The sequence below is a fragment of the Miscanthus floridulus genome, chromosome 13 (genome assembly GCF_019320115.1).
Source record: "Miscanthus floridulus cultivar M001 chromosome 13, ASM1932011v1, whole genome shotgun sequence".
Classification (NCBI taxonomy): domain Eukaryota; kingdom Viridiplantae; phylum Streptophyta; class Magnoliopsida; order Poales; family Poaceae; genus Miscanthus; species Miscanthus floridulus.
Genome location: NC_089592.1, coordinates 85,673,724 through 85,687,400, shown reverse-complemented (window position 1 = coordinate 85,687,400; position 13,677 = coordinate 85,673,724). Strand labels below are relative to the sequence as shown.

At 56.6% G+C, this 13,677-nt stretch overlaps 2 protein-coding genes across 2 annotated transcripts; one reads left to right on the top strand and one right to left on the bottom strand.

The window, feature by feature from the left end:
- The first annotated feature begins 379 nt into the window (after positions 1 to 379).
- LOC136500211 (uncharacterized) lies at positions 380 to 2,626 on the top strand. The gene is made up of 5 exons (XM_066495581.1): positions 380 to 655; positions 1,328 to 1,544; positions 1,614 to 1,772; positions 1,850 to 2,244; positions 2,603 to 2,626. Exons 1-5 carry the CDS (start codon positions 380 to 382, stop codon positions 2,624 to 2,626), a joined length of 1,071 nt encoding a protein of 356 aa, XP_066351678.1.
- Positions 2,627 to 6,102: 3,476 nt separating this feature from the next.
- On the bottom strand, positions 6,103 to 6,405 carry LOC136500209 (uncharacterized). The gene has a single exon (XM_066495580.1). It carries the CDS (start codon positions 6,403 to 6,405, stop codon positions 6,103 to 6,105), a length of 303 nt encoding a protein of 100 aa, XP_066351677.1.
- Between the last annotated feature and the right edge of the window lie 7,272 nt (positions 6,406 to 13,677).

Below are 13,677 nucleotides of genomic sequence, written 5' to 3'. Positions count from 1 at the left end.
GGGTCCGTCGAGGACCGGCCAGCGCCGGTAGATACAGAGGCCGCGCCTCTACCGCCACCACCGCCTTCGTAGAGGAGGGTCGCCGTGCCAAAGCGGTTGTAGCCCCACTCGAGGTAAGTGTATGTTCGGCAGAGTTGCATCATTTTCCGTTAATTCTTCGGTCTCATGTTGACCCCGTAAGTATTTTGTCTTTAGCCAGAAGTGACCTACGGAGGTGCGCACCTTGGCACCCCTTAAGGCGCTCAAGGTGAGCCCTAGCTCCACCGCCCACTGGGTGGCGGAGGCGCAAGCCGCCATACAACATGGTGCGGTGTCGGCGAGGGCTGACCCAAAGGAGCCGGTCACCCAAGGAGGGGCTGCCGAGGCAACCCCGACACAGATGAGGGAGGGAACGCCTCCGCCCCGCGAGGCCGAGGCTCACGAGTCAGATGGGGCCAAGGCGCCTTCAGTTGCCGAGGCCCCTCGGGCCTCCGAGGCCAAGGCGACGGAGGCCAGGGCGCCCAAGATCGCTGAGGCCGCAGCGGCAGGGACTAGAGCTCCTAGGACCATCGAGGCCACGATGGCGGAGGCCGGAGCCCCCGAGACCACCGAGGTCAACGTGATCGCGGCGAAGCCCTCGGCCCATGAAGTGGAGATGAAGGCAACAGAGGCCTCGGTGATGCCCCTAGTCCAAGGCCTACCGCTGTTGTGGGAGAGCACCCGAAAGGTGGAGGTCTATCCGATCTCCTCCGATGATACTTCCTAGGCACAGGAGGTGGTTGACGCCGAGGTGGCCAGCACCGTGGAACAGCCGGCTCTGACCCTAGGCGAGGGAAGCTCGGCCCTCGTGCGGGTACGACCTGAGCCCCACGGGTGGGATCACCCACGTGTCCTGTGGCAGAGCCAGGATGACCCTAAGGGGGAGCCTCTGTTCACCCTTGAGGACGCGGTCGAGGGGGCGCTGGGATACCTTCGAGCAGTACTGCCAGCTGGCGGAGCGGTCGCTGCGAACAGCGCTGTCCATCGTGGCTGACAGTTAGCCTAGCGTCGCCCAGGTACACGCCTTCCTTTCTCGCATGGTGTCATCTTTTTTCGAGTTTTCTTGTAGTGCATGACCGCTATTCCGCTTATCCAGGAGCTCGAGACCCGGTCCCTCGGGAAGTCGGTCTTTCTCCGGTGGGAGAGGGACGTTTGGGACTAGCTCTAGCGACAGAAGGGCCTGCTTGCCAGTGCCAACGAGCTTCTATCGGCGCGGAGCACGGAGGTGGAGGACCTCCACCTCCATTGTGCCAATGCAAAGGCCGAGGCGGCCATGGCTTAGGTGCAGGTCGCCCCTTTGGCAGCGCAGGTCAAGGAGTTGGAGGAGGAGCTAGCCCGGGTGGCTGGCGATCACGACACCTTTAGGTCCCAGGCTGGAGAAGACACGGCCTCTATCAAGGCCCTTGCTGGACAGCTGGGGACGGAGCAGGGTGCGCACCAGCTGATGAAAGGTGCCTTGGATGAGGCCCTTAAGGCAGCTGAGGCTTCCTGGACCGAGGCTGTGGTCTGGAGGGGAAAGGTAGAGGGTGAGTCTTATTCCCCTTGTTTTATTTGTTTTTCTTATGTTTGGCCCCTAACTCCTTGGTGTGATACAGAGCTGGAGGGAGAGGCTTCCAGGGCAGCCGAGGCCTCCCAGGTCGAGGTCCAGCACATGAAGGAGAAGGCCAAGGCGTCTTGGGTCAAGGCCCAGCGCTGGAGAGAGAAAGCCGAGGCTTCTCAGGTCGAGGCCCAACGCTGGAGAGAGAAGGCCAAGGGTGAGTCCCGTAGGCTTTCATCCCTATTTGGCTTGTTTTCCTTTGCGCTCAACCCCATTCCATTTTCTTTGGCGTAGAGTTGGAGACGGAGGTCGCCCGGGCAGCCGAGGCCTCTGTCGCTGTGCAGGCGGTGCTCGAGACCGAGATCGGGGAGCATAAAACGCTGAAGAGTGCAGCCCGTACCGCCTGCGAGGCCCTAGAGGTTGAGGGGGTCCAATCAGGAAGCTCCCTCGGGAGCCGCCTAATTGTGTTGAGCGGCCAAGCGCGCGAGCAACTTCAAGGGGTGCTGCATACGGGTGTTAAGCACGCCCTGGCCGTCATCGCCTCGCACTACATCAGCGTTGACCTCAAGGCCATCAGCGATGGCTACGTCCTGCCTGATGATGACGGGGAGGCTGACGAGGAGGTGGCGAAGCTGATGGAGGCGGCAGAGGGCCTCGGCACGGCGCTGGCCAAGCTTTTCGAAGAGGAGGTGGTCCCTCCCACGCCGTCCGCCGATGCTGGAGGCCCTGAGCCATGACCTGGGCCCAAGAGGCCATGTAAATAGAATAGGGATTAACTTTGTATCATGACGCTTGTGGCCGTCGAGGCCCTTTTTTAAAGTACTCGTGCTTCTTAATCATTTTTCTTGTATTTCTGAGCCTCTACCCTCTGTTGTCTCTGATCAGATTTCTTTGCAAAAAACCTCCTTGGAGCCTAAGCCGCCCCTTGGGTGAAAGGTGGTGAGGGAGTGCCGTAGCCCAAAGGCGTAGGCCGTCTCGCGACTCTATCGGCCTTCTAGCCCTGAGACGGACTTTCGGTCCTTGGGTTTTTCACAACCGATTTGTCAGAGCATGCTAGAGAGTTTGGCGTAGGAATTTTTTCGAAGAACGACTAAAGAATGGTGTGTGGGACTTAGGGGGGGGTCCCCCATCTAGCTCCCGAGGGAGGCTTGGTTATGCAGAAGCAGAGCTGTGTCTCCCTTGTGGTGTTATCATAATGCCAAGGCCCGCGATGGGCTCGGGGGGTTTCTCGAAAAATTAGAATAACTAAAGAACGCTTCTTAATTGTATTTCGAGAAACAATGTATACAATGCTTGGAAATTTAAGGGTAAAAGCGACGTAGCTGTTCTATGTTCCAAGCATTGGTGAGGATTTCGCCCTTCTTGTTGGCTAGCTTGTAGGTCCCGGGCTTCAGCACTTGGGCGATGATGTATGGTCCTTCCCACGATGGGGTCAGCTTGTGACGGCCCTTGTTGCTCTGCCTCAGCCTCAACACCAGGTCGCCTACCTTAAGGTCTTGTCTTTGAATGCACCGGGCTTGATAGCGCCGTAGGGCTTGCTGGTATTTGGCCGAATGTAGCAGCGCAACGTCTCGGGCTTCCTCCAGTTGGTCGAGGGCGTCCTCGCGGGTGGTGCGGTTGCTTTGCTCGTTGTTGGCCTATAGCCTTGGGGAACCATATTCCAAGTCGGTGGGGAGGATAGCCTCGGCTCCATAGACCAGGAAGAAAGGTGTGAACCCCGTGGCTCGACTTGGAGTGTTCCTCAGGCTCCAGATGACTGACGGGAGTTCGGTGAGCCATTTCTTGCCAAACTTCTTCAACCGGTTGTAAATTCTTGGCTTGAGGCCTTGTAGGATCATGCCGTTAGCACGTTTGACTTGGCCGTTTGTCCTTGGGTGTCCTACGGCTGACCAGGCCACACGGATATGGTGGTCGTCGCAGAATGTCAGGAATTTTTGGCTGGTGAACTGTGTCCTGTTGTCGGTGATGATGGTGTTCGGAACCCCGAACCTATGGGTGATGTCCATGAAGAATAGCACCGCTTGCTTGGATTTGATTTGATTGATCGGGCGAGCCTCGATCCATTTGGAGAACTTATCGATTGCTACCAACAGATGGGTGTAGCCCCCGGGGGCCTTCTACAGAGGCCTGACCATGTTGAGCCCCCACACGGCAAATGGCCATGTGATGGGGATGGTTTGGAGGGCCTGGGCTAGGAGGTGCGTCTGCCGCACGTAGTACTAGCATCCCTCGTAGGAGCATACTAACCTGGTGGCGTCAGCAACCGCTGTCGGCCAGTAGAACCCTTGGTGGAAGGCGTTTCCGATGAGCGTCTGAGGCACCACATGGTGCCCGTAGGCCCCCGCATGCAAGTCCCAAAGTAGGGCCTGGCCTGCCTCGGTGGTGATGCATCATTGGAGGATGCCAGATGGACTTCGCCTGTACAACTCACCGTTACAGAGGACGTAAGTCTTGACTCGTTGCGCAAGCCATCTAGCTTCGGTCTTGTCTATAGGGAGCTCTCCTCGGATGAGACAATCAAGGAACGAGACCCACTAGTCTATGCCCTGGTTGGCCTCAGGAGGCTCTGCATCTACTTCCATAACCTCGGGCTCAGCCGAAGGGGTCTTGGCAACGGAGGGGGCCTCGAGCCCTGCAGTGAGCTCGACCGGTGGGCCCTCTCCTGCTACCAAGATGTGGTAGATGGAAGGCTTGTGGAGGTCTCTGGCAAAGACGTTCGGGGGGACCAGAGCCCATGCCGACGCCATCTTTGCCAGTTCATCCGTGGCCTCATTGTATTTCTGCGCGACGTGGTTGAGTTCGAGATCGTCGAACTTGTCTTCTAGGCGATGTACCAACTTGCAGTACACCTCCATTTTGGGGTCGAGGCAGTTTGACTCCTTCATGACTTGATCGACGATGAGTTGCGAGTCGCCCCGGACGTCGAGACGCTGTACTCCAAGTTTGATGGCGATCTACAAGCCGTTGATGAGAGCTTCGTACTCGGCTGCGTTGTTGGAGGCGACAAAGTGGAGCTGAACCATGTAGCGCATGTGTACTCCGAGGGGCGAGATGAAGAGCAGACCCGCGCCTGCCCCAGTCTTCATCAGGGACCCATCGAAGTACATGGTCTAGCACTCTGTCTGAATTTGAGCAGGTGGCAATTGGGTGTTGGTCCACTCAGCCACAAAATCGGTCAAGACCTGAGATTTAATCGCTTTACGAGGCGCAAAAGTCAAGGCTTCCCCCATGAGTTCGACGGCCCACTTGGCTATCCTACCCGAGGCCTCCCGGTTATGGATTATCTCTCCCAAGGGGAAAGACGACACCACGGTTACTAGGTGAGACTCAAAGTATTGATGTAGCTTGCGCCGAGCCAAGACTACGGCGTAGATCAGCTTCTGGATGTGGGGGTAGCGCGTTTTGGTCTTGGAGAGCACTTTGCTGATGAAGTAAACAGGTCATTGGATGGGTACAGCGTGCCCCTCTTCCTGCCTCTCCACTACCACGGCCGCACTGACCACTTGGGTTGTTGCGGCAATGTAGAGTAAGAGGGCCTCATCCCTGGCTGGCGGTACTAGGATGGGAGGATTGGTGAGCAGTGCCTTGAGCTTGGCGAGGGCTTCTTCTGCCTCGGGGGTCCAAGAAAAGCGTTCGGATTTTCTCAAGAGGCGGTACAGAGGCAAGCCTTTTTCGCCAAGGTGTGAGATGAAGCGGCTCAGGGTAGCAAGGCATCCCATGACCCTCTGCACTCCCTTGTGGTCTCGGATTGGTCCCATGCTGGTCACGACTGAGACCTTCTCCGAGTTGGCCTCGATGCCGCGTTCCGAGACTATGAATCCCAAGAGCATGCCTCAGGGGACCCCGAACACACACTTCTCAGGGTTGAGCTTGATGCCCTTCTCTCTAAGGCATTTGAAGGCTATCTCTAGGTCGTCGACGAGATCCTCGGCCTTTCTGGACTTGACCATGATGTCGTCCACATAGGCCTTGACGGTTCGCCCGATGTGCTCGCTAAAGACCTGGGTCATGCACCGCTGGTATGTGGCCCCTGCGTTTCTGAGGCCAAAAGGCATAGTCACATAGCAGTACATGCCGAATGGTGTGATAAAAGAAGTCGTGAGCTGGTTGGACTCTTTCATCTTGATTTGATGGTAACCGGAATATGCATCGTGGAAAGACAGGGTCTCGCATCCTGCAGTGGAGTCAACGATTTGATCGATTCGAGGTAATCGAAAGAGGACTTTCGGACAGGCTTTATTCAAACCGGTGTAATCTACACACATCCTCCACTTCCCATTTTTCTTCTTGGCTAACACAGGGTTATCTAGCCACTCTAGATGGGATACCTCCTTGATAAATCTGGCCACCAAAAGTTTCTGCACCTCCTCACCGAAGGTCTTGCGCTTTTCCTCATCGAATCGGCGCAGGCGCTGCTTCACCGGTCTAGAACTAGCCCAGATGTCCAAGGAATGCTCGGCGACCTCCCTTGGTATGCCCGGCATGTCCAAGGGACTCCATGCGAAAATATCGGCATTCGCACAGAGAAAGTCGATGAGCACGGCTTCCTATTTGATGTCGAGGGTGGTGCTGATCCTCAGCGCCCGGTCATCGGGGCAGGCGGGGTTGACTGGGATGAGCTTGACGGCCTCCTTGGGCTCGAACGTCCCGGCGTGATGCTTGGAGTCAGGCGCCTCGCTTCTGAGCCGGTCGAGGTTGGCGATGAGGGTCTCGGCCTCCACGAGAGCCTCAGCGTACTCGATGCACTCGACGTCGCAGTCATATGCATGCTCGTACATGGATTCAATCATGATGACGCCGTTGGGACCCGGCATCTTGAGTTTGAGGTAGGTGTAGATGGGGACCGCCATGAACTTGGCGTAGCACGGCCGCCCCAGGATGGCGTGGTAGGTTCCCCTAAATCCAACCACCTCAAAGGTAAGTTCCTCCTTGCGGTAGTTGGTGGGGGTGCCGAAGCAAACGATCAGGTCAATGCGCCCGAGGGGTCGCGTGCGTTTCCCCGGCACGATGCCGTGGAAAGGCGCAGCGTGACCCTAGAGCTACGACCGGTCGAGCTCCAGGAGCTCTAGGGTGTTGGCGTAGAGGATGTTGAGACCGTTGCCTCCGTCCATCAACACCTTGGTGAGTCGGGTGTTGCCGATGATCGGGTCGACAACGAGTGGGTACTGCCCGAGATTTGGAACATGGTAGGGATGGTCATCCCAATCAAAGGTGATCGCCTCCCGAGACCAGTCGAGGTATCAGGGAGTGGCCACCTTAACCGAGAAGACCTCCCGGCGTTCCCTCTTTTGCTGGCGTGCCGTGAGGCATGCCGAGGGTCCACCAAAGATTATGAAGGCGTTGTGCACCTCGGGGAACCCGTCATCCTTGTCGTCGTCCTAGTCGCCAGCGCCCCTCTTCTTGGCATCATCATCGGGGAGCCCGAGCTTGGCGTAGTAATGCCGGAGCATGGAGCAATCCTTGAGGGCATGCCTCATCGGGCCCTGGTGGTAAGGGCAGGGCTTCTTTAGCATGTCATCAAAGAGCCCAAGGCCCCTGGGGCCTCGGGGATTCTTGCGCTCTGTGGCTGTGACTAGATCGGCCTCGAGGACCTCCTGCTTCCCTTGGCGACCCTTTTTCTTTTTCTTGGGGAGGTGGGGAGCTAAGGCCTCAGGGGCCTCATCCCTCTGCTTCCCCTTGGCATCATTGTCGGGGAAGATGGCCCCAACAGCCTCTTCGCCCAAGGCGAAGTTGGTGGCAATGTCAAGGAGCGCGGCAGCCAAGCTCGGCACGTTCTGGCCTAACTCTCGGACCAAGTCTCGGCAGGTGGTGCCGGAGAGGAAAGCCTGGATGATTTCTGAGTCGTCGACACTGGGCAACTCAGTGCACTGTTTAGAGAAGCGCCGGATGAAGTCTCGGAGAGACTCATCCAATTTCCGGTGATAGCTTTTAAGGTCCCAGGAGTTTCCGAGGTGCACGTATGTGCCCTAGAAATTCCCGATGAAGACCCTAACCAAGTTGCGCCAGTCGTGGATCTGTGAGGGAGGAAGATGTTCGAACTAGGCTTGCACCGAGTCTGACAAGAGCAAGGGGAGGTTGCGGATGATGAGCAGGTCATCATCTGCGCCGCCTAGCTGACAAGCCAGGCGGTAATCGGCCAGCCAAAGCTCAGGGTTGGTTTCGCCGCTGTATTTCGTGAGGTTGGTCGGTTGATGAAACCGAGCCGGGAACTGAGCACCGCGGATGGCCCTACTAAAGACTTGGGGGCCAGGCGGTTCAGGAGAAGGGCTGCGGTCCTCCCCACTGTCGTAGCGGCTGCCTTGGTGTGGATGGTAGCCACGGGCATGCCCCTCATTGTCGTGGCATCGTCGCCTACTGACAACCTCGTGGTTGTCCTGTGCCTCATGTCGGTTGTCGAGGCGGTCGCACAGCAAGGGGACCCTATTGATTGTTGGCACCTGAGCAGGCTTGGGACGAATCGAGGCCTCCCTATCCTGCCGATGCGGTGTCGTGGGAAGTCCGAGGCGTTTCCGCACCATCGGGAGGCATTTCCTGGGGTAGGGGTTAGGTGGCGCAGTATAGTGCGGGCGCTGATCATGGGCACAGCACCAGAGCATAGTGGCCGATAACCCCTACCCCGTCCTATCTTGGATGGTATGGTGTTGATGCGACCTCCCGTCTCGTTGGCCACTCCGTAGTGTCGAGCCATCGTCCGGCTAATATCGCGGGAGTGGTTGGCGCATTAACGAGACGTGAGGCTCGGTCAGGGAGACTGGTCGAGGCATAAGTGATGGGTTGTTGCCGAGCCGGCCTCGAGCGATACGGAGAATCGGCCTCTCGTCTGAGGCTTTACGCGCGGGGCCTCGGGCGAGACGGAGAATTGGTTCCCTATCTGAGGCCTCCCGTGTGAGGCTTCAAGCGAGGCGGAGATTTGGCAGGCCGTCGAGGCCTTCCGTGCGAGGCCTCGAGCGAGGCGGAGAGCCGGTGGGCTCGGACAAGGCCAGGGGTTAACCAACAGTTTGCCTTTTGGCTTTGTCTTAAAAGGGGTCTAGGCGATATTTTTTGTATACGCTCAGGGTGCCCCATTTCACGATACCCGACAGTAGCCCCTGAGCCTCAGGGAGAGCATGAGCGCTCTTCTTGAGGTTTTGACAAGGCTTGACCTGCGGTAGCTCCTAACGGGATAGTGTTTCGTACTTCGAGGCCTTGGTGGGTGCGCGTGAGCGCACCCGCCGGGTGTAGCCCCCGAGGCCCTAGGGGAGTGGATTTATTCCTCCAGGGTCTTTATTCCACGTTGAGTCGAGGGATTTTATCGTATTCGCCGAGCCCACGAGTGCGAGTTTGGGTCACGGGGTCTCAGCAGGATCATAGGAGGAGCCCCCGAGCCTCTTCACGGAGCGAGAGGGCGATCGGGAGTTCCCCTGACTTTTTGTGTGACCCTCGCGCTTCCTTTTCGCTCGGAAGGAGGGGTGGAATATGCTAGGCTACCCTCGATGGGCGTGAGTGGTGGCACTTCCGGTGAGCTGTTATCGGGTAAGTCCAAGTGGAGGCCCGTGCCCCGTTTTCTAGGGTTCGGCTAGCGGTCCAGAGACACACTCCAAGAGTACCAGAGGGTTTCTCTAGTGGGTGCCGGGGCCGTTCGCTGGGCCCCGATGGCTCGGTGCCTCCCTACGGTGGGATCCCATTCGGGGACCTCCCTGCCTGTGTCGGACACGACTTAGGGTGTCCCAAGTGTTTCGCTTGCTTGGGTCTCAGCCCCGTATGGGCTCGCCCATAGTTCTCCCTGACTCTGTTGCCCTGGGGTGGCTGTCGAAACCCTCGGGGGCCCAGCCTTCGAACCCTTGGACCATAACGGGCTCGATGCCCTTTTATCGTGTTTTTTCGAATTTTCAAGTGCGGGCTTGGGTTGTTTGTCTTCGTCTTGGGTGCAGGAGGATCCCCCGAGCCTCCGCATCGAGCGAGAGGGCGGTCAGGGGTCCCCCTGGCTTTTTGTTCGACCCTCGCATATCCTTTTTGTTCGGACGGAGGGGTTGTTTGCCGAGCCCCCTCGAGTGCAAACCTGGGTCGCTGGGTCTCGGCAAAGTTGCAGGAAGAGCCCCCGAGCCTCTGCGCGGAGCAAGAGGACGATCAGGAGTTCCCCTGGCTTTTTGTACGCCCCTCACGCATGAGGGTTTGTTTGCCGAGCCCCCCTCGGGTGCGAGCCTAGGTCGTGGGGTCTCGGCATATCTGCAGGAAGAGCCCCCTAGCCTCTACGCGGAGCGAGAGGGCCGTCAGGGGTTCCCCTGGCTTTTTGTATGACCCTCGCGCAACCTTTTTGTTCGGAAGGAGGGGTTGTTTGCCGAGCCCCCTCGAGTGTGAGCCTGGGTCGCTGGGTCTCGGCAAGGTTGCAGGAAGAGCCCCTTAGCCTCTGCACGGAGCGAGAGGGCCATCAGGGGTTCCCCTAGCTTTTTATACGACCCTCGTGCTTCCTTTTCATTCGGAAGGAGGGGTGGAATATGCCATGCTACCCTCGATGGGCGCGAGCGGTGGCACTTCCGGTGAGCTGTTATCGGGTAAGTCCGAGTGGAGGCCCATGCCCCGTTCGCTAGGGGTCGGCTAGCGGTCCAGAGACACACTCCAAGAGTACCAGACGGTTTCTCTTGTGGGTGCTGGGGCCATTCATTGGTGCATTAAATCAAGTTTTGAGATCTCCCACTCTTTCTATTGGATTGATTTGTTTGTCCCTAATCCTAGCTAATCTCCTGAGTATATGGATATACTATTTTGAGTACAAAAGCATGAAAATATACTCATTTTTCTAATCGAAGTATGCACCCATACTTTATTCACACAAATACGTATGTACTTCAATATGTGTATGTACTAATACTCTGTCAAAACAAGTATATGGATATACTCTTCAAGTACAAAAGTATGCAAATATACTTATTTTTCTAATTAAAGTATGCACCCATACTTTATTCACGCAAATACGTATGGGCTTGTATGCACTAATACCGTCAAAACGTTGTACACAAGCATAACAAATTTTCTCCAGAAAAAATAAGTACATATACCCTATAGATAAACACTAAAACAATTGTATATGGATATACTCCCAACGGGATATTGTCATATATGCACCTATATATACTTGGTCCGGACGTATACTCATTAAAAAGTATGAACGCATACTCCCTAACATGTATCCACATATACTATACTTGTTTTAGGGTATATGGACATACTCTAATTTTAAAAGTATGAACGCATACTATCGTACGTACATATACTTGCAAAGAATGGTTTACACTATCTTTATACACAGTAGACAGCATATCGGCAGCCTAGGCCCCTACCGTCTGATGCCTGTCGGCCCTCAGATAGCCGATAGGGCCTGTCGGCCAGCGGATGGCCGACAGGAGGCCTCCACGCGCGCTGTCCCTCTCCCCCTCGTAGGCGCTGTGCCATCGCCGGCCTGCGGGCTGCTCTTCGGCGGCTGTGAAGGTAATGTTTTTTTTAATTTAGATTTTCTTTTTTTAGTTACTTTATTAGTTAGTTTAGTTTTAGGGTCAGTTTTAGTTGTAGATTAGGGTTTGTTTTAGGGTTAGGGTTATTATAGTTTGATTTTGTTTTTTTAGTTAGATTACTTAGTATATTTAATTAGTTTAGTTAGTTAGTGTCGGTGTTTCGGACCGGCGGGCCCTCAACCAACTAGTAAATTTTGTACTGTGTGTGCCCAACCAGGGACCTTGTGCCAATAGCTGGGCATGGGATACCAGCAGAGTGTGGCGTGTCGCCCTGGGTTTGCGCAGTGTCGGGGTGATCCTGCCCGCGTCGCGCTTGGTGGGCGTGACAAGAGCGGCGGCCCTGGTGCTGCCTGCGCCTGGGCTACCGGTGTGTGATGTCGTTGTCGGTCGGTGGGGCTCGGGGTGTGAGGAGTACCATGTCATACTCAGAACCTAGGGACATGAACTCTAGGCTCCCGAACTAGATCACCGTGCCGAGACGTAGAGGTCGTACAGGGCATGCCATCTGGAATTTGTTGGGACGACGAAGCTGACACGCAGAGTCCCCTACCTGGCGTGCCAACTGTCGGTGTTTCAGACCGGCGGGCCCTCAACCAACTAGTAAATTTGTACTGCGTGTGCCCAATCCCGGATGGTGATGCAAAGAGACACAAGGTTTATACTGGTTCGGGCAATGGGTGCCCTACGTCCAGTCTGAGAGTTCGATCTTGTATTCCTTGCACCGAAATGCTCGTAGTAGGGGGTTACAAGCGGGGCAAGAGAGGGAGCTAGTCCCAGGTCTCTGCGGGGAGCGGCATGGGTTGCTTGAGACGTTGATCTCTAGTAGCTAGGGAAGCTCGTGTGTTCGACCGTGTGTTTATGCGTGAGTTCATCGCGTGGACGTAGGCCTAATTGTAAACCTTCGCCCCCCAGAAACGGCCCTGGTCCCTCCCTTTTATAGTTGAAGGGGGGACATGGGTGATACATGCGCTAGCTATTCAGCATTGTGCGAACGGAGGTGGCATGTCCGAGCCCTGTAGCCTGATACTGTGGCGGCGTGGTCGATGGAGTGGTCCCATCCTTGAAGTAATGGGGCAACTCGCCGGTCACATCCGACCCTGTATGTCGTGGGAGCTCCAGTGTTAGCTTGAAGCGGGGCGTGGCGGTCGACGTGCCGATCACCGTGTGTTGACTGCGTGAGAAGCCGAGACTCAGTTGGTGCCGAGGCCGAGCCATCGTGGGAGGCTCGGCGGGTGCGAATCCCAAGGTTGCTGAGACCCTAAAGTATATTGCCGAGGCTCGGTGGGAGCAGTTGGTCACGTGCACTGATTTCGAGGCTATGGTGACCTGGACTTGACTCCCCACGCCGCGTTGTTCCTGGGGCAGGGGTTAGGTGGCGCAGTGTAGTGCAGGCGCTGATCATGGGCACAGCACCAGAGCATAGTGGCCAATAACCCCTATCCCGTCCTGTCCTGGACGGTATGGCGTTGATGCGACCTCCCGTCTCGTTGGCCGCTCTGTAGTGTCGAGCCATCGTCCGGCTGATATCGCGGGAGTGGTTGGCGCATTAACGAGACGTGAGGCTCAGTCGGGGAGACTGGTCGAGGCAGAAGCGACGGGTTGTTGCTGAGTCAGCCTCGAGCGATATGGAGAATTGACATCTTGTCTGAGGCTTTACGCACGGGGCCTCGGGCGAGACAGAGAATTGGTTCCCCATCCGAGGCCTCCCATGCAAGGCTTCGAGCAAGGCGGAGATTTGGCAGGCCGTCGAGGCCTTCCGTGAGAGGCCTCGAGCGAGGCGGAGAGCCGATGGGCTCGGACAAGGCCAGGGATTAACCAACAGTTTGCCTTTTAGCTTTGTCTTAAACGGGGTCTAGGCGATATTTCCGATATACGCTCAGGGTACCCCGTTTTATGATACCCGACAGTAGCCCCCGAGCCTCAGGGAGAGCGTGAGCGCTCTTCTTGAGGTTTTGACAAGGCTTGAGCTACGGTAGCTCCTGACGGGATATTGTTTTGTACTTCGAGGCCTTGGTGGGTGCGCGCGAGCGCACCCACCGGGTGTATCCCCCGAGGCCCTAGGGGAGTGGATTTATTCCTCCAGGGTCTTTTTTCCACATTGAGTCGAGGGATTTTATTGTATTCGCCGAGCCCACGAGTGCGAGTTTGGGTCGTGGGGTCTCGGCAGGATCACAGGAGGAGGCCCCGAGCCTTTGCATGGAGCAAGGGTGATCAGGAGTTCCCCTAACTTTTTGTGTGACCCTCGTGCTTCCTTTTCGCTCGGAAGGAGGGATGGAATATGCCAGGCTACCCTTGAGTGGCGTGAGCGGTGGCACTTCCGGTGAGCTGTTATCGGGTAAGTCCGAGTGGAGCCTGTGCCCCGTTCGCTAGGGTTCAGCTAGCGATCTAGAGATGCACTCTAAGAGTACTAGAGGGTTTCTCTAGTGGGTGCCGGGGCCATTCGCTGGGCCTCGGTGGCTTGGTGCCTCCCTACGGTGGGATCCCATTCGGAGACCTCCCTGCCTGTGTTGGACATGACTTAGGACATCCCAAGTGTATCGCTTGCATGGGTCTCGGCCCCGTATGGGCTCGCCCGTAGTCGTCCCTAACTCTGTTGCCCTGGGGCGGCTGTCGAAACCCTTGGGGCCCAGCCTT